This window comes from Phocoena sinus, chromosome 18 (assembly GCF_008692025.1).
Source record: "Phocoena sinus isolate mPhoSin1 chromosome 18, mPhoSin1.pri, whole genome shotgun sequence".
Lineage (NCBI taxonomy): Eukaryota > Metazoa > Chordata > Mammalia > Artiodactyla > Phocoenidae > Phocoena > Phocoena sinus.
Genome location: NC_045780.1, coordinates 5,445,741 through 5,466,160, shown reverse-complemented (window position 1 = coordinate 5,466,160; position 20,420 = coordinate 5,445,741). Strand labels below are relative to the sequence as shown.

The following is a 20,420-nucleotide window of genomic DNA, read 5'->3' as shown; positions in this document are numbered from 1 at the left end:
TATTACTATGTAGATGCTTATCTGCATACCAGTAATCACAAAAACATATACCTATGTATTCTTTCTTTGTTTTTGTTTTTCTTTGGCCGAGCCACGCGGCTTCTGGAATCTTAGTTCCCTGACCAGGGATCGAACCTGGGCCCCCAGCAGTGAAAACACGGAGTCCTAACCACTGGACACCACGGAGTTCCCTATACCTATGTGCTTTAATTTTATGATTATTAGCTGTATATTAGTTTGTGATTGTGAGGGCTGCCATAACAAAGTCTCAGACTGGGTGAGTTAAACCACAGAAATTTATTGTTTCATAGTTCTGGAGGCTAGAAGTCTAAAATCTAGATGTCGTCAGGCTTGGTTCCTTCTGAGGCTGTGAGGGAAGGATCTGTCCCAGGCCTCTCTCCTTGGCTTGTATGGCCATCTTTATGTTCACAGGATGTTCTCCCCGTGTGCTTGTCTTCTCCAAATTTCCTCTTCTTATAAGGACATCAGTCATAAGATTAGAACCCACCCTAATGGCCTCATTTTGACGGGATCACCTCTGTAAAGGCCCGGTTCTGAATAAGGTCACATTCTGGGGTACTGGGGGTTAGGACTTCAACATATGAATTTGGGGGACTTCCCTGGTGGTCCAATGGTTAGGACTCCGAACTTCCACTGCAGGGGGCATGGGTTCGATTCCTGGTCAGGGAACTAAGATCCCACATGACACATGGCACAGCCAAAAAAAAAAAAAATGAATTTGGGGGGAACACAGTTCAACCCATAACAGTCTATAAAACATTTTCGAAATGCAGCCTAAAATTATCTGTCTTTTCTTTAGAGACTTGTAATTTATAGGCATCTTGGTCAGACGTATGATCCTCAGTGGGTTATGATGGGCTTGGCTGTTGTGTGCCATATGTCAACGTGTGTTTATTTGATAAAGGTTCCAGCTAAGAAGAAGATGCATTGAACATGCACTTGTAGTAAATTCACGTCATTTTGTCTATGACATAGGCATCAGAATCCCGGGAAGACCTGGACTGTGCCTTGAGGCCCGAGAGCACAGAGGCAGTCTACGAAGCGGCCACCGTGGAGGTGGACGTGACTGCATCCATCACACTGCAAGTGCTGGTCACCACCCCGGGGAACATTTCCTGTCTCTGGGTCTTTAAACACAGCTCCCTGAATTGCCAGCCACACTTTGATTTACAAAACAGGTAAGCAGGGGCGGGGCAATGTGCAACCGTAAGGATTTTTGGAGGAATAGTTTCTTGCCATACAGAGACTTTCTTGCTTCATTTAGAGTTTCTTTTCCAATCTCTGTACATGTTCACTGTAACTCTTATTTCCAGTGAAAGAAAATAAACTAAAAAATAGCTAAGGCATGGATACATGACCTTTTACAGCGGTCAAAACCCATAAGACAAACAACACAAAGCGTGAACCCCAGTGTAAACTGTGGACTTTAGTTAATACCAGTATTGGTTCATCAGTTGTAACGAATACACCACACCTATGCAAGATGTTACTAATAGAAAAGCTGTGTGTGAGGGGTGGGAGTGGGGCGAGGGTGTATGCAGGATCTCTCTGTACTTTCTGCTTAATTTTTTTTTTCTCCTTAATTTTTCCATAAACCTAAAATTGCTCTAAAAAATAAAGTCTATTCATTTAAAAACTTATATACAGATGTATAGGTATATTTAGGGCCTAAGAAAGCAGTGATGACTGGCAAAATGTAAAACAAATAGTGAAGAGTATTTGGGATTTTAAAGATGGCTTGTTTTTTAAACTGGATTTTGTCTTAAAGGTAAAAACTTAGGGAGTTTTCATTCCGTTCTGGTTAAAGTAGCAAGGAGCTTTCTAGTTAAAGCAGTGAGAAGCTTCTTTCTGGGAAATCCTTGGGGAAGAACCCTTGGCTTTACCTAGTTTGTTTCACAGTACGATGAGCAGAATTGCAATGATATGTGATATCCACAAAGCATTTTAGTAAGAAATTGATCTGTATGTGGGGAACGTTGGTCTCACCATCCAGAAAGATATCATGGCCAAGGTTTGTAGATTGACCACCAAGCCTGTGTCTAACCCTGGGCTGACTGCTGCCCCCTGCTGTCCGAGCCCAGGTGGGGCAGGAAGCAAGGGGCACAGGCCACTGAAATGCCCACTTACTAATTCTAAGGTGCTTTATTCTCTAATTCTTGGGGTGCTCAGGTGCCCCGAAGCTGTAGAAGAGCCACTGTCTTTCTAGGAGCAATGCAGGAAATGGCCCCTCAATGACCCAAAGGGGGTTCCGTGCCACCTGACTGAGACACGGGAGAACATCTGTGACTGACTTGTACCAAGTATTCACATTTGTGTCTTTAAGGTCAAACCAATGTTTAAGTAATTTTCAGGACAGTAGCTATAATTCTGAAGTTTGGTTCTAAATCTTAGAGCACATTCATTTTCCTTTCCTCTTTTGAGGCCATGTTACTCACTTCTCTGTTTTGCTTACTTTTCTCTCGGGGTTAAACCAAAGGCAATCTTCTATTAAGAATTTTGGCTTAAAGAAATGTTCTGGTAATCTTATTAAAATCTGATGCCCCAACAGTTCTTGTTAGATTGAGGCCAAAAAAACGCAAAGTAAAAAAGTAGGGTTCTTTTTACTCTGCTAAGAGGTTGCCTTTTTTTTTTTTTTTTGAGGTTGCCTTTTTATTCTAGGACAGGCAGCCCAAATCATAGGTCTTATGTGGATGAGTTAACTTAGTACCAAAACATTTTTAGCAACTTCTCCATAGTAAAGAGTTACTGAACTTAAATCTGGGCTTAGACTCATAGCCAGACAGATTGCACACCTAAGCTTTGATAACCGTCTTAGAGTTTTGTATGATATGCCCAAGAGTTCTCACGTGATACCAGGAGAGTGAAGGTTCAGAGAAAGAGAGCACATCCCCAGGGTACCTGCATAACCAGAAAATACGTATACTCCTTACTAATTTACTGCCTATATGAACGCAAGCACAAGTACTCTGGAACCATGCTGCTTGGAGCTCTAAATCAGGGCTGTTCCAATGTCCTGTGCTTGGTTCGCCTGGGGTCTTGTTCAAACGCAGATGTCGATTCAGTAGGTGTGGACGGGGCCTGAGATTCTGCACAGACTCTCCCAGCTGATGCCAAGTGTTGAGCAGTAACGTCTAAAGGTCAGAAAGTGTCCATTTAAATCCAACACTACTCAACCGACTGCTAGAGCGTATTCTAAGCTCTAAGGAGGACAGATATCACCAAACACACATCAAAGTTGTTTCTTTGAAGAGAATGCCCCTAGCCAAATTTATCTTTACCAAGTATCTGAAAAGTTAGAAATACTCACATTGAGACATCTCTCCTTTGTGATATATCAGTGTAATTACTACCTCAAAGGAAAATGCTTTGTGTCTGATCTTGCTTGAATTCTTTCCTCTAGAGGGGGTGGGAGGGGGGCACAAAACGGACTGTTCTTGATGTCAGTGAGTCTTGCTTGTATCGTCATCTGGTTCTGCACGTGGGGCACGCCGGCTGGTGGCCGGGTGGCCGGCAGATACGCCTGTGGAGGATGGTTTGTCATTGGCAGGAATGGTCCACTACTGCCAAGGAGGGCGTCCCACCAAGTCTATACGTTTTTGGTAGGAGTTTTCCCTCCGAGGGGCTTGGGCAGCATGAGGTGAAGGTGCTCACTCCCAAGGGAGGGACTGGATAAAGGTCAAGGTGAAGCTAACAAGGCCCAGGCTGAGCGCCGGCACAGGACAGGAGCTGCGTTCTCCACCGAGGTGGACCAGAGGCGCCCAGCCACCTTCTGACTCAGTGTGAAATTCGAGGGTTTTTGTTTCACACGTTTTCCAGATTAACCAGTTCTCTTTCTTGTGTTTCAGAGGAGTTGTCTCCATGGTCATTTTGAAAATGACAGAAACCCAGGCTGGAGAATACCTACTTTTTATTCAGAGTGAAGCCACCAATTATACAGTATTGTTTACAGTGAGTATAAGAAGTAAGTGCTGTTTGCTACTCGGTACCCTCAATATTCTAAAGGAGCAGTTAGAACCCAAGAGCTCTTACCGGCTTCCCCAGACACACGAGCCAGGTTTCCCTCAATACGTAGTTGAATTAATTGAACTCACTTCAACCGCCCCGTCACCTGTTGAGATCCTGATGTGACCCACGGACGGTGAGAGTGAATGCTTTTCCGAACCCAGGGCACCCTGTATTTTCCGGCTCCCCGTTTTTTTCAGCCACGGATGGATGACAGGAAAGAAGTGGAAAGCATTTTGACCGTGGAGTCAGAAGACCTGAGTTCTTATTCTGGGTCTGATACGACCACCTTGGGCAGGTCACGTAGTCTCTCTGAGCCTCAGTGTTCGGATCTGTAAAATGGGGATACCCATACACACCTCAGGATTTCAAGAGCTTAGAGCTATCCAACAGAGCGGTCTGAGGTGATGAGAATGTCTGCTCTGTCCAGTAAGGTAGCCACTGGCCACATGTGGCTGGTGAACACTTGAAATGTGGCCAGCGTGACCAAAGTTTTCATTTTGATCAATTAAAAATTCCATTTAAATAACCACATGGACCTGGCGGCTCCTGTGTTCATACAAACACCAGATCGCTACGCAAACCATCAGGAACAACGCGGAAGTTCTCACCCAGGGAAGCAGCTGTGCAGTTGGCTGAACCACCATCTGCGTGTCTCCTGGCTTCTCCTTCTTTCCACCCACTTACGCGCAGGCCTGCGGTTGTGTGGACTCAGCCCTGTACCCACTGGCTGCTTTACCCCACATGACAAATGGGTACTAGCGGTGGAGGCGTTCACATGGGTCCCGCTGCCTTTAGGGGCCAGGGCAGTGCTCCAGAAACTCTGGGTTTAACCATTTTAAAGCAAGCTCCCAGGCTACGCCTTGGTGTGTCTTGCCAGGCGGAGGCTGTGGTGCACGTGTGTCCAGCCCACAGAGGTGCGGGGCTCAGGGGGAACCACGGCTCCCCTTGGCCGAGGCTGTTCTGCACCCACCATCGCAGGTGAACGGCTTGCTGAGAGGTATGGAAACGGGCACGACAGCCCGAGGCCGAGCGTGGCCAGGTCCACACTCTGGGCCACACTGCACTGGGTCTCGCACTCAGAGCTGCGAACAGAAGAGCACTCGTGGCCGTTGCGATTCCCACAGGTGTCATCTGACCAGGGCTGGGGACAGGGTGTTAGGTTCCAAAGTCAGCCTGTCGGGCAGAAACCCAGCAAAGTCAAAATCGGTCAACATTTGTTTTGAAAAGCCTTTCAGTTACTCTGATATCTATAGGACCAGAGCCCTAGAAGGTCAGAAGTCAAGAGGTACCTCTTGTTTCTCTTTGATTTTGGTCTTTTTCCCTGTCCCCTCCCCAGTCCCCGACCCCGCTCTGTGGGACAGTAAATCCTCAGGTTGGAAGAGAATAAGAGATTTCTTGCTCTCTCTCTCTCTCTCTCTCTCTCTCTTTTTTTTTTGTCAAGTGTTTATACTTGAATTTGTATAAAATAACTGGGCATCTGCTCTCTTTATTTAGGGTAACTTCTTTTCACTTAAGATTTACAATGTAAAAATAGTACAACAATCATTCAAGTAAGTTGTAACTGTTTTTAACGTGCTGCTGGGTGGTGGGATTCAAAAAAAATCAGGTGGGGTAGACTTGGCAACAGTCAACGTGAAAAAGAGGAAAGGGTTTAGTGAACCACAAGTTCACTATTAACCAACAGTATGGCATGGTTGCTAAAAAAGGAAATCTGAACCTTGGCAGCGTTCACGAAAATGTAATGTCTGGGTTAAGGAAATTAGTGGAAAATTACTCTTTTCGGTTCTACAGTTTTTTCAGATGAATATTGACAAAACAGAGCAACCAGCATAGTGAAGATCTTAGAATTCCTTGAATTGGGAGCAGCTGAGGGAATTAAGAATGTTTAGCAGAGAGAAGGAAATATGTTTGAGGAGAGAAGAAGATTGATTGCAGTGTAACGTAGAGGAAACCCTTCTGGCATGAGTCAGGAAACCTGGGCTAACTAGTTAAAATGCCTTCGATGATAATGATATCCCTTGACCTCCGCATTTGATTTTAAATATTTGAAGGATTTTCATGTGGCAGCAAACTTCACTTTAAAAAAAAAATTGCTCTAGAGGGTAAAATTGGGACCAATGGTCAGCAATTACAGGGAGAGAAAGTAAAAACTACCAGAAAATGGGAAAAGATGTTTGGAAGTCACATAATCAACAACGGATGAATAGTCATAATAGGTAAAGAACTTCTATAAATCAATAAGAAAAAAACCAGTAGAAAAATTAAGAAAAGACACGAGTAGGCATTTCACTATTGTCAGTAAACATATTAAATTAATAACTGAGACATGCAAATTAGGGCCACAGTGAGATACCATTTTATACCCAGGAGATTGTTGAAAACAAATTGTCATTATGTGTAAAGCAGAAGTGCTCACACTATATGGACCAGCAGTTGCACTCCTAGGTACACTGTAAAGAAACTTACACACCTGCCTCACTAGGAATGCACAGAATGTTCATAGCACCGTTGTTGGTGATACAAAATACAGGAAACAACCCTAATGTCCACTGCAAGAAAATGGACTGATAGATTGTGATATATCCACCAATGGAACGCAATGTAGTGGTAGCAAAATGAATGAAGCATAGCTACATGCAAAACCATGGATGAATCTTAAAAACATAAACTGAAGTTGTGAAAGACTGCATACTGAGCGATGCCGTATGTTGAAGCTCAAAAACAAACAAAACAAACCAGTGTATTGTTTAGGGCCACACATCTATGTGGTGAAATATGTGTGAAAGTATGAGAATGATAAACAGGAAATTCAGGATAAAGTTAACCTAGGCTTGAGAGACAAGGAGAAGCAGGACAAAAGTAGATTCAAAGATATTTGTCATTATTCTGGTTATTAAGTTGAGCATGGGTCCACGGGTATTCGTTTTTATTATTATGTTTCAAAATTAACTCGTCATATATTCTTTGCTATGTATATACATATATATAAAGTATTAGATACTATTTTAAAACAGAATTTATTATAAGGAGGAAGATTGAAATTTAGCACGGGAAACTTTCTTTGGAAAAAAAAAATGGTTTGTTGAAAAATGGGAGGATCGACTCTGGGCGGTCATGAACTCCTGTTCCTAAGGGGTCCGAGCAGAAGCAGAGAGTTTATATGTGAAGGGAGGGGGAGGGGGAGAAGGGGCGAGGGGAGAGGTGTGAGGGTCCAATGTGAACAGGAGGCTAAGCCAAGCCTTTCAACTCTGTTCCAATTCTACCTCCATCCTACTATATTTCTGCCTAGTTCTAGATAAAATTATGGGAAGAAAGTTGGGTCTTAAACTATATAAGTATGTGTTATAAACTTTATGTTATTTCTACTTTTCTTTTTCCCATGCATATTGATATTTGTGTTTTTACGTGGCTTCACTCCACTAAACATTAGTTGTCTTCGGATTCATGAAATACCCAAAGACATTAGCTACGAGAATAAATGCTAAAGTTAGCATTTCAGCCAGAGTTGAATTTAATATATTGGTGAGGAGGGATATGTTATTATATCTATTTGGAGTGGAGCAGAAGACACCGCTACGGCACGAAAGGTTAACTTTTCTTAATGGTGCAGAATTTTTCTTTTGAGGAGGTTGCTAAGACAGTTTTTTTTTTTAATGTTTATAATATGAAGCATTTTTAATATTAAAACGTTAATAATTTATGATGCTTTAGATACACTGCTTTACACGTTAAGGAGACCTTACTTTAGAAAAATGGAAAATCAGGATGCCCTGGTCTGCATCTCGGAGAGCATTCCAGAACCAACCGTGGAATGGGTGTTCTGCGATTCACAGAGTGACAGGTATGACATGTGGAGAGAGAACTGCTTTTATGACTTTACTTTTTCGGTCTCTTTCTAATATAGTTGACATCGTACTGCCTGTACAATTTATCACCCTGTTAACAGGAAACGTTGGCTTTTTTTTTTTTTTTTTTTTTTTTTTTGCGGTACGCGGGCCTCTCACTGTTGTGGCCTCTCCCGTTGCGGAGCACAGGCTCCGGACCGGGGCACGAACCCGTGTCCCCTGCATCGGCAGGCAGACTCTCAACCACTGCGCCACCAGGGAAGCCCAGGAAACGTTGGCTTTTTAAAGAATGATTGGTGTGGGCTTCCCAGGGAGGATGGTGGGGGACACCTTAGTGACGAGCCCTTTGGAGCGCCTCGTCTGTCACGTCACTGACCTGTAGGACCCTCCCTGGATATCACATGACACGAATAAAAGCCCTTTTAAGTTACACGATTGTCGACTCCCTGAGCATTTGGTTGGGGAAAAAGAAAGGTCCAGCTTTTAGTGTATAATTCCCTATAAGTAAGAAACTCCCTGTGAATAAATGTTTAATTTGTGATTATGATGTTTACTCTGGAAGAGCGGTTTAATACGATTGTTTAGGGATGTAGAATCTGCCTGGGTTTGAACCCTGCTTTGCTTATACCTGTGTGGCCTTGGGCAAGTTAGTTAACCCCTCCCCGCCTATCAGAAGAATGCGGGTGGGAGCAGTACTTACCTTAATACAATCGCTCTGATGAGTAAATGAACTGGTACATGTGAAGCACATAGAACAGTGCCTGGCAGGTAGTAAGAACCATATAAATGTTCACTTCTGTTTTTCATGTGTCATAGCTAAGTGTTCACAAAGTAACGGTTCATGCCATTTGAACCAGTTAAAATTTACCAAACAACTTTTATTGAAAAAGGGAACGAAAGAGAAGGAGAAAAAGTGAAAAATCAGGTTACCAAATAATATGAGCGGATCCCAAATTTTAAACGAACAAGAAAAAGAGATTACCTATAGATATATACGTCACACGTGCACAGAAAAGAAAAAGATTAGAAAGCTACACACAGCAAAATAGTAACCGTTGTTATCTCTTGGTGGTAGGAATATGGGCAATTTAATATTCTTTTCTTTGGGTTTTTCTGGATTTTCCAAAATAAACATAGTTATTGTTGTCTTATAATTTAAAAAAAAAACTCAAGGAGTAATGCATAAACAAAGACGAGAATACATTTGACTAAAGTGATAAAGAGAAGAAATGTGACTATACACAGAGTCCAATAGCCGTATCTGCTTTGGGAAAGGTGATGGTTAAGGAGGCGGGAGAGGGGAGGTGGTCCCTCAAATCCCGAGATGTGGCTGACACCCCTCAAGTGACACTGCCCTCTCCTCTGTGAGCTCCGGGGACTCGGGACATTTGCAACTGTGGCCTCTCTCCCTCTCACTGGTTGTCCTTTTCAGAGCTTCAAAGAAAGCATACCTACACCTTGTTAAGCTGTATTAAAACCTAATCATGCTTTTCCTTTTCTCCATTTTCTCTTTTTTCCCCCTTTTCTGTCTTTTCTCAGTTCTTCCATTCTTCCTCTCTCTTTAACAACCAACAAGTCACCAAACACAAAGCCTTTTAAACTGTTTTATTCTGTGATTCTCTCTAGATTCTCACTCTATTCTAATTGGGTGAGATGAGGAATTACTAACTAGTTGTGAATTGGTTTGCCTTGTGACCTGCTCCTGTCTTTGCTTTCTTATCAGCTTCTTAAAATCTAGAACCTTTAATTTGGTTCTTCTCCTGAACATTCATTTGTAATTTTAAAAGATGTTTAGTCAACTGATATTTATTTTTTTAATAGATCTTTACTGGAGTATAATTGCTTCACAACACTGTGTTAGTTTCTGTTGTACACCAAAGTGAATCAGCCATATGCGTACACGTGTCCCCATATCCCCTCCCTCCTGAACCTCCCTCCCACCCTCCCTATCCCACCCCTCTAGGTCATCGCAAAGCACCAAAGTCTGTCACACAGAATGAAGTAAGTCGGAAAGAGAAAAACAAATACCATATGCTAACCCCTATATATGGAATCTTAAAAAAAAAAATGGTACTGACATTTATTTTTTAATTGCAGCTGTAAAGGAGAAAGTCCAGCTGTCATTACAAAGGAGGCAAGTGTACTCCATGAGTTATTTGGAACAGACATACGGTGCTGTGCAAGAAATGAGCTGGGCAGGGAATGTACGAAACTCTTCACTATTGGTAAGACCATAGTATCATGTCGTTCTGTTCTCAGTGACTGTTCCTTAGAGATGAGCTGGGACTAATCATCACCCCTTAGGTCCTTACCCAATTTCAAAAAGTCTATAGCTCCTTCAGGCCATTTCCAGTGTAATATTTAGATTTCTGTGAGTGCTCATTTCTTCATAAGAGCCTTGTCGGTCTCTGAAAGACTCTTATTTTGAGATGGTTGGGAACATTTGAGATACCATCAAAATCTTTGTTCTGCAGAATTTTCAGGATATATTTTGTGATGAGGAAAAAAAAAAAATCACTATTTTTCTTACCCGGGGTGTTTTCATCTTCTAGATCTAAACCAAACTCCTCAGACCACACCGCCACAATTATTTCTTAAAGTAGGGGAACCCTTATGGATAAGGTGCAAAGCTGTTCATGTAAACCACGGATTCGGGCTCAGCTGGGAATTAGAGAATAAAGCACTGGAAGAGGTGAGAGGATGAGCTTCCATCCCAAAGATGCAGAAAAATGAACCAAGAGTCCAGGTGGAAATCACTCCATTCAAACTCTGTTTTATTAAAATCTAGGGCAGCTACTTTGAGATGAGTACCTATTCCACAAACAGAACTATGATACGGATTCTGTTTGCTTTTGTATCATCAGTGGGAAGAGACGACACTGGCTATTACACCTGCTGCTCTTCAGAGCATCCCAGTAAATCAGCTTTGGTCACCGTCCTAGGTAATGCGGGCTGCGCACGTAACCTGTACTCACGTGTTCAGTTGTTTTAGTGTGGAATGTAGGGCAGGTACTGCAAATTCTGCTTTCAGTATACTGTCAGTATCAAAAAGCTGAGAAAGAAACCGAATTAGGGGAGTTTTGTAAGTACAAGCTGCCCCTTCCTTTCCTTTGCTGGTTAAACCAAGCCCGCCTGAATGCCACTGTCTTTGCAGGTAGCACGTTGTAATGTGACCCTCTGTTTGTGGATTTTTGTCTTCCAGTAGGCTGGAAGTTTCCTAAGGACAGGAATAATCCCTTCTATCCTATACTCCCAGACCTGGCAGAGAACCAGACACAGACTCGACCCTTATTAAGCACTTGTTCTAAGAACTACCTGAGAACTGCCTCTCAAGGGTAGAACGCAATGGCCGAGAGGGTGGGACACGCACTTAGATGCATGGAAGTTTGGGTGGGCTCTGTAGGATCTGACAATAATCACGCTTTACGTAATCTCGGAGTAGGTGGCAGCCTTCGGCCATCATGAAAATGCTAAGAAGTGAAGGGATTCTCTTACTCAACTAATAAGGAAGTGTTCCATAGGGAAACCTTGTGAATATCTCCGGCTAGACTATTCTATTTGTGACCTGAGATTATTTTATGCGGAATGTGTCGCGAGGGGGCCGTTTTGGTTGAGGACAGGGATTGTCAGTGGGCCCCTCTGTGTCCATGGTTGGCCAGGCTGGGGGAAGCCCTTCAAGCCCTTGAACTTGTCAGCAAAATCTATAGGTTTACTTATACATTTCTTTGGGAAGAGTGTCAATTATTTGCATCTAATGCTGAGAGGAATCAGAAGGTGACATGCTCAGGCTTATCAATGGGGACAGGACTCCTGCGTTTCTTGTTAAACTATCAAATCTGAGTTTTCTTGCATAAAACTGATGAATAAAAATTTATTTATCCTCTCAATATATTTCCTCCATATGAATCTCATTATCTAACTTAAAAATGCATTTTTTTTAACAGAAAAGGGATTTATAAACGCTTCCAAATCAAGTGAAGATTATGAAATTGACCAGTATGAAGAGTTTTGTTTTTCTGTCAGGTTTAAAGCATACCCACAAATCAGATGTACGTGGACCTTCTCTCGAAAAGCATTTCCTTGTGAGCAAAGTGGCCTGGATGACGGGTACAGGTGAGCAAACTCAGCCCAGGACACATCATCGCTCTCTGGTTGCCCTCGAGAAGAGCGGTTTTGTATTATAAGTTTATGTGCTGTGACGTTGACACTGAAGGCGAGAAAGCAAACGGCAGATGTGAGGACACGGTAACAGCGCTTTCATCAGTTCAGATAGTGTAACCCACCGCACGAAAAATGGAAAGGATCATATCAGTCTGAGTCTGGCATTTTCTGAGTCACCAGATTGCTACTTCCCATTTGAGAGTACATGCTATTGGTACACGGAGCCTCTCTCAGCCCGTTTGCAGATGACTGAGGAAGTAAAACCCCTTAAAAACAGGAAAACACTACCTATAGGTGTGTTGATTTAAGTTTTCAAAAATAAATGCAGAAATAGCCCAGTGATGAGTGCTGAAGGAAAATCTTATTTTCCTGGGGATTTGTCCAACTGCAGTCAAGTTTCTCTTTGGAAGTCTCTTTTTTTTTTAATGGAAGTATAGTTAATTTACAATGTTGGGTTAGTTTCAAGTGTACAGCACAGTGATTCATTTATACATACATACATACATATATATTCTTTTTCAGATTCTTTTCTATTATAGGTTATTACAAGATACTGAGTCCAGTTCCCTGTGCTATATAATAGGTCCTTGTTGTTTACCTATTTTACATATAGAAGTGTGTATATGTTAATCCCAAACTCCTAATTTATCTCTCTCCCCCCCAAAAAAACCAGCTCTTCCTTGTATTTCCTATAGCTGTGATACCCCCTGTCTCTTAAAACTAATCCTAGGTAACAGGGTTTCAGGATAGACAATGAGCTGAGAGGTACCTGTCATCTCTCCAGCGAGTCAGTGGTCGAGAGTCCATCACTGATGCTCAATAATGGGTCCATAAACCACTGTAAAGGAATCAGCTGAATCACTGAATCAGAGCCAGTGGATTCCTGACTCCCATTCCAAACATGCTGAACTAAAATTGAGGCGCAATCCCAGATTCTGCATTTTTCTTTTATTTTTTTTGGCTGCACCACTTGGCATGCAGGATCTTAGGTCCCCGACCAGGGATTGAACCCACGCCCCCTGCCGTGGAAGCGCGGAGTCTTAACCACTGGACTCAGGGAAGTCCCCCCAGGTTCCACATTGTTAATGAGAACCTCTGGTGATTCCCATCACGGGTCTGGATCTGTGCTGTGCAGTACAGTAGCTGGCAGCCACATATGGCTATTGGGAGCTTGAAATGCAGCTGGTCCCAATGGAGATGTTGTGTGGCTGGAACATGCACAGCAGATTTTGAAGCCTTCGTATGACAAACAAAATGTAAAATACCTCAATAATTTTTGTCTTGATTTTATGTTAAAATGACAATATTTTAGATATATTGAGTTAAATAAAATCTATTGTTACCATTTACTCCCTTTTACTTTTTAGATAGCTAATTGGAAACTTTAAAATTACATAAGTGACTTGTTTGGGTTTTTTTCATAAATTTTATTTATTTATTTATTTATTTATATTTGGCTGCGTTGGGTCTTCGTTGCTGTGCGCGGACTTTCTCTAGTTGCGGCGAGCAGGAGCCACTCTTCGTTGTGGTGCACGGGCTTCTCATTGTGGTGGCTTCCCCTGTTGCGGAGCACGGGCTCTAGGCGTGCGGGCTTCAGTAGTTGTGGCACGCTGGCTCAGTAGTTGTGGCTCACGGGCTCTAGAGCGCAGGCTCAGCAGTTGTGGCACGCGGGCTTAGTTGCTCCGCGGCATGTGGGATCTTCCCGGGCCAGGGCTCGAACCCATGTCCCCTGCATTGGCAGGCGGATTCTTAACCACTGCGCCACCGGGGGAGCCCGAAGTGGCTTGTTTATATTCCTATTGGATAGCACGGGTCTAGGTGAAGAGTCAGAGTAAGCTCTTTTCATCTTGATTCTTCCGTTTGTTTCCTGATGACTGCGCTGTTCTATATCCCAAAGTGATTTGTGACTGATCCTTGTTTGCTTTTTTAAGAAGAGCTGTAACACAGGGTTTGCATGGCATCATCTGCCCTCTCACCCAAGCCTCCTAATGTTCGAAGCATTCATTTTTCAAGTAATTAAGAAAGCAACCTTTGGACGGACACATAGTCCCCTAATTCAGGGATTCCCAACAGCAGGCTGTTGACATCCTGGGCCGGGTAATTCTTCATTCTGCGGGTCTCCTATGCATGATAGGATGTTTAGCAACGTCCCTGGTCTCCACCCATTGGATGTCAGTAGCACCACTACCCCAAGTTGTGACAACCAAAAATACCTCCAGACATTGCCGAAGTCCCCTGGTGAGAAAAAATTGCCTGGGGTTGAGAACCACTGCCTTGGAGGGGTCACCCCATTGTCATAAGCCCTTATGCTGAACCATCAAACTTTTGAAAGTAGAAGGCAGGGGGTCAGCCCCTCTCCTGTTAGTTGAGTTGACTACCTGTGTTCAGGATGTCAGTGCTGTCACTTTCCCCATCCTTCTTTGTATTGTGACCCCCTGTCAGAGAAGCTCTTAGTTCTACAGGATTCTCTTTTGAACCTGATTCAAAGAGATAGAGGATCAATTCAATTTAGTTCAACAAATATTCCTTCAATGTCTTCTTGATGGTCTCAATGCCGTAAGGGGCTACAAGTGTGAATAAGGTGATGTCTCCCCCCAACCCCCTCAAGTTATACAGGCACATTTAAGTGCCAGGGGCCACCTGGGAGGTCATTGCTACTTGTGCTGGTGACATCTGGCACAATTCTTAAGGTTTGACAGACTCACTAATTAGAGGACTGTGTCTCTGATCTATGGGTCTCGGAGCAATCTAGTGGGCTAGTTAATCTTGTTTCATCCCATGATCATACTCTGCACCCCTGACCCCAAGTAGTTATCTTCTGGAGGTAGCTAAATGAATAAATCAGGGCAGGTCCTGATTTCTATAGTGATGTGTACCTCTCATTCAAAGTTAACCTCTTTTTGTGTTGAATCCCAACAGTGAGCTCATAACCTCCGTTGGGATAGGTGCTGTCATTTCTCTGTCTTTGTACAATGCCTCGTGCAGTCAACAGCTGTTGAGTAATTGAATGAATTCATCATCACCCCTAGAAAGCAACTCAAAGTGCATAGCCTGGGCCAAAGATAAGTCAGTGGCATACTCTTTGCACTGCAAGGACCATGACACTCACCACAACACCTAGCACATGGCACTCACCACAACACCTATCACTCAGTGTTTATTTTATTTAAAAAGTTCCTGAAGAACTACAGTATTAATTGGTGATAACGATGTACTGGGTGTGATGGGCCACTTGCCAAGGTGGCAATGCCAAGGTGAGATGGAACCTCCTTCATCATGAAAAAGATGCTCAAAATGTTGAATAAAAGATGAACTACAGGGGTGGGGGATGAATTGGGAGATTAGGATTGACATATATACAATACTATGTATAAAATAGATAACTACTGAGAACCTCTGTGGGTATAGCACAGAGAGCTCTGCTCAATGCTCTGTGGTGACCTAAATGGGAAGGAAATCCAAAAAAGAGGGCATATATGTATATGTACAGCTGATTCACTTTGCTGTACAGCAGAAACTAACACAACATTGTAAAGCAAGTCTACTCCAATAAAAATTAATTAAAGAAAAAGAAAGATCAACTACAAAAATATTGAACACAAGTGCTCTACATGTCATCTGCTCGCCACATGAGGCTCTGTGTTGTGATAGGGGATGCAGACTAAATTCTAACCTGAGTTCTTTTCAATCTTTTATCATAAAAAGTTCCAAATTTACTAATAAACTAAAAGAATAGCACAGTGAGCATCCTTTACCCATCACTTAGGTTCAACAATTTAGTCAAACTGAATTTTGTTTATGAAGTACAGTATTTTCATCCTGGGGCAAGAGAGGACTTTAAAAGCAAAGTGACACCAGTTTTTATTTGTAACCGAAAGGTCTGTGTAATAACAGTACTACTGAAAAAGCTTTGGTGTGGTCAGAGCATGTGTGCCAGAAATCTTACAGCTTCCCCACCTTCACAGCTTCGTTTCTCCAATTTACTTCCTCAAATATTACACCAAAGTTTATCAGGGCTTCCCTTTATGTGTTTACATTTTATGAAATCCTGACAGCCTGGTCTTGGGAAAAGGTTCTAGAATATTTCATCTTTTAGTTTGCCTAATTTTCTATCTCTGTAGACTTACTTATAAACAAATCTGCCTTAGCTTTTCCTAGTTTCACAGTTAAACACACCCACCCACACACACACACACACACACACACACACACACACACACACACACAAAACGACTTATTAGGATGTTATAATTATTTAAGTAAGTTCTTCTGAAAGAGTCTCCTGAGGCATGCCCAGTCCCTGTATTTTCTTTTTTCCCTGAAATATTTAATTTCCCAACTCTACCAAGTCGAAGTTCTGCCCACAACAGGCATTAACTGAGCACTTATTGGTACCAGTGGTGTGGTGGAGTCTGGGTTCTGGGTGGTGAGACATATTTCTTCTTAGGACAAAGAGAAAAGCAAACTCTCAAGTCGATAAATGATATGTGATTACAGGAGTGTATTGAGCTTCTTTAGGAGAACTTTTTTAGTTCCCTGAAGGAGATGAGCCCTGAATGTATACAGAAAGGAAGGAAAGACGTTTGGGGACCGTAAATAGTGGTTAATAGAGGTAAATAGCGGAACCTCCAACCAAACCCTGCCCCTTCAATTGTAAGATACTAACCACATCATGAAGCCTCACTGAGACCAAAAGAAACTTCTTTGAGCCCTACCAGGTGCCGATGTGCAGAGTCCTTTATACGGATTATCTCATTTGATCCCCATCATCTCATTTTATTAAATATGGAAACAGGCTATGCTACTTGCTCTACACCTAGGGCAAAGTCAATACCTTTCATTCACTCTTATTTTGTGAAATTGCCTTTAAAAAAAAAAAAAAAAAGAAATAGGGCTTCCCTGGTGGCACAGTGGTTGAGAGTCCGCCTGCCGATGCAGGGGACACGGGTTCGTGCCCCGGTCCGGGAAGATCCCACATGCCGCGGAGTGGCTGGGCCCGTGAGCCATGGCCTCTGAGCCTGCGTGTCCGGAAAAAAAAAAAAAAAAAAAGAAATAACACCCATAATTCCACCACCAGGAATTATATTTCAGACTTTATAACCACCATGATAGAAACATATGAGTATAGGTTTTTGTACAAACGGGAAATTAATTGTGCCATTTGTCACCTGATTTTTCACTTTAAAAATCTCATCTCTTGCTGTGTTAATAAGTACATTATTATTATTTATATTATCATTTTAATGGCTTACCTTATTTACATTACCACTTTTATGGTGACACAGTATTCTTCTTTTTAGAAAATTTTATTTTGACTAACTCCTGTTGATGGGCATTTACTTTAGTTTTTTTTTTTCTTTGCATCTTTATTTTAATGTGATTTTCTCACTTAATGTATACCCCAGAGTAAAGGTTCTAAATGTCTTTTTTATTCAAAATGATTGCCGGACTTCATAAGCCTCATAGTAATGACAATCTAACACATTTATCGTGTTTACTAGGCACTGTTATAAGCCGTTTATACAAAACCGTTTTAATAAAAACTCAACAAAAACTTCTCCTCTAACAACCATAAAAGGTAGATACTATCTTCGTTTTACGGATGAGGAAACAAGCTCAGAGAGACTCAGTGACTTGCCCACGGTCACACCACCGGGCAATGGCAGAGTTGTCTGCAAAGCCTGTGTTTTTAACCATCACTCTGGTACTGCCTTTTGACACCAGCTCATTTCAAAAGTGTGAGATTCTCATACCTAGTGTGTAAGAAAACAGAAGAGCAGGCATGTGCTTTGGTTATTTAAAAAGAAAAGTGTGCTGCCTTAAGAGATGTGCTGTGCTTCGCTCTTGGGTTTTTAATGATTATGTAATACTTCCCCAGGCTTGTGGGCTCCCCTGAAATAAAATACAAATGAGCATGGTATTAAGTAGATTGATATAAAGTCATCAGCACCTCTCCTGCCCCCTGCCCAGCTTTCTTCGTTTAACTCTGGACAGAAATGTGTGCAGACTGGGTTCAACTTCAGCCAGGCTGTACCCCCTCCATGTCCTGCAGTCTGAGGGGGCAGGATCTGCTGATGGGGACCTCCCAGTGCCGGGTAAAGTCACTCGCTCCTGCCAGCCCTTCACTCTCCAGTTTCAGAAGCTCCCAGCTTCCCCAGTCTGTGCTTTATTATTCCCTGTTTTCTGGTTTGACTTTTATCATCCCTTGCTCTTTGAATAATGCATTTTTTATAGTGAAGTTACTCCCTGAGCTGCTGGAAAGACCTGCCCCTTTTCAACTCCCCAGCTCTGGGCGCTAAATGGAATAGAAAAATCACCTGCATTTTGCTTGTAACAGAGGAGAAATCCCTTCTCATAGTTGTAATGAGAACACATCTTCTTAGTCACCAAAGATACTTCAACTGTGAACTCCAGTTTCCTGATCTCCCATCTCATGGCTGCTGGGCATTTTCAGAAAAACCCCAGGGAAAAAGGAAGCTTGCAACTCCCTGGTACTAATCGGTTAGTCCCCTTGGAATTTCCAGGGGAGGGTCGGCGATGCAGTTGTTGCTTTTGCTGGGGTTAACTGCCATAAACAGGAAGACAGGCGGTTGAGAAGGATCTCGATATTCCATTTTGTGTTCAGGCTATTTTTGTGACCGATTTCCTACCTGGAAGAATGAGGACGTTTCAGATGCTCTCTTGTCTATCCCATGGCAAGTCATGCTCCATTCAGACAGCACAAAAGACTTAGGAGGGAAAACGTTTGCAAAACAGATTGGTCTGCGTGATAATCAATAGTTGTATAGGTAATTTCTTTTTTTTAATGTTAATCTTTATTGGATTATAGTTGCTCTGTAATGTTGTGTTAGTTTCTGCTTTACAGCAAAGTGAATCAGCTATATGTACACATATATCTCCTCTTTTTTTGGATTTCCTTCCCATGTAGGTCACCACAGAGCATTGAGTAGAGTTCCCTGTGCTATACAGTAGGTTCTCATTAGCTGGTAATTTCTTTATCAAATTGATTGGTGCTTTTGGCATGGTTCCTGGCTAGCACACTGGCTTCTTTTTTATCTCTTCTCTTCTTCCTTTTCAGGGTCTTTGGCTATTGTCTGGTGAGAATTACATTTTCCCTTTTAGAAGCTCACATCTGTCTCTTCTTGGACCACTTAAACCCTGCCTTCATAAAGTCTGGAAATCGCATTTACCTGTACTTACTTTTCTCCCTAAAGTTATAATTTGTCTTTCCCGCGATCTTTCTGTCATTTCCAGTTCACCAGCCGGTTCCTTCTGGCTGTCCAGAAGTAGGTCAGGGTAAGAATCTCCCTTTTCTGGGCTTCCCTGGTGGCACAGTGGTTGAGAGGCCGCCTGCCGATGCAGGGGACATGGGTGCATGCCCCGATCTGGGAAGATCCCACATGCCGCGGAGCGGCTGGGCCCGTGAGCCATGGCCGCTGAGCCTGTGCGTCCGGAGCCTGTGCTCCGCGACGGGAGAGGCCACAGCAGTGAGAGGCCCACGTACCGCAAAAAAAAAAAAAAAAAAAAGAAAGAAGAGAAAAAGAAACTTCACTTTCTGCTTTTTCAGCCTTCTTGTTAACAAGGCAAACAAAAATCTTGTTCAGTGCTCACTTGATAGGAAATGAAATCTCCCATCACTATACACAGTCAGAATTACCTTTAAGCTTCCGAGTTAAGGATGCAGAACATTGGTGTCACATAAACCTGGGCTCAAAAGCTTCTCTATTGATTGCTAGGTGTGCGGTTGGACTCTTAGGAATCAGCTGGGACTCTGTTCTCTCCTTCCGCTTCACGTCCAATCCAGCACCTGCTGTTTCTTTTTGTCCTGGTGCCTCTTGGGTTGGCTGTTTCCTCTCCCTCCCCATTCTCCCTGCCTTGGACAACACTCATCTTTTCACAGTCTGAACTCTCAAATCTGAACTTTTACTTCTCCTCTCCTAAGATTTCCCACATTATACCGTAACTGCTCATTACCTGTCTGCCTTCACCACCAAACTGTAAATTCTGTGAGAACAGAAACCTAGTTTTGTTAACTCACTGTTGTATTCCCGATTCCTCCCACGAATAGCCTCTACCATTGACAGGAGAAAGAATGAGTGAATTCATGAATGAATGAATGACTTCCTAGGTTACCTGAACAGCTACCTCCAGACTTCCCCCCAATAAACTTTCCTGCTGCCATCACTCTAAACTAAAATACTATTCATAACATTCCTCTCCTGCTCAGAAATCCACAGCATCTCCTCCCTGCTTTCTCCGTCAGGTCGAAATAATTAGGCTTGTTTTCCAAGGTCCCAGATCAGTTGGCGCCACCCTGCCCATTTAGCCCTCTGTTCTGCTCCATCCCACCCTGCACCTCTGCTCTAGCCAAGAAGCCTCCCCGTTTCT

General features: G+C 42.8%; 1 protein-coding gene across 1 annotated transcript in view; it reads left to right on the top strand.

The window, feature by feature from the left end:
• The window catches only part of FLT3 (fms related receptor tyrosine kinase 3), a 54,269-nt gene that overhangs the window by 8,640 nt on the left and 25,209 nt on the right, over window positions 1-20,420 (top strand). The window contains 7 exon segments of the mRNA XM_032611689.1: window positions 997-1,199; window positions 3,867-3,982; window positions 7,738-7,867; window positions 9,969-10,096; window positions 10,424-10,563; window positions 10,660-10,813; window positions 11,816-11,984. Coding sequence (XP_032467580.1) covers window positions 997-1,199; window positions 3,867-3,982; window positions 7,738-7,867; window positions 9,969-10,096; window positions 10,424-10,563; window positions 10,660-10,813; window positions 11,816-11,984 — 1,040 coding nt within the window.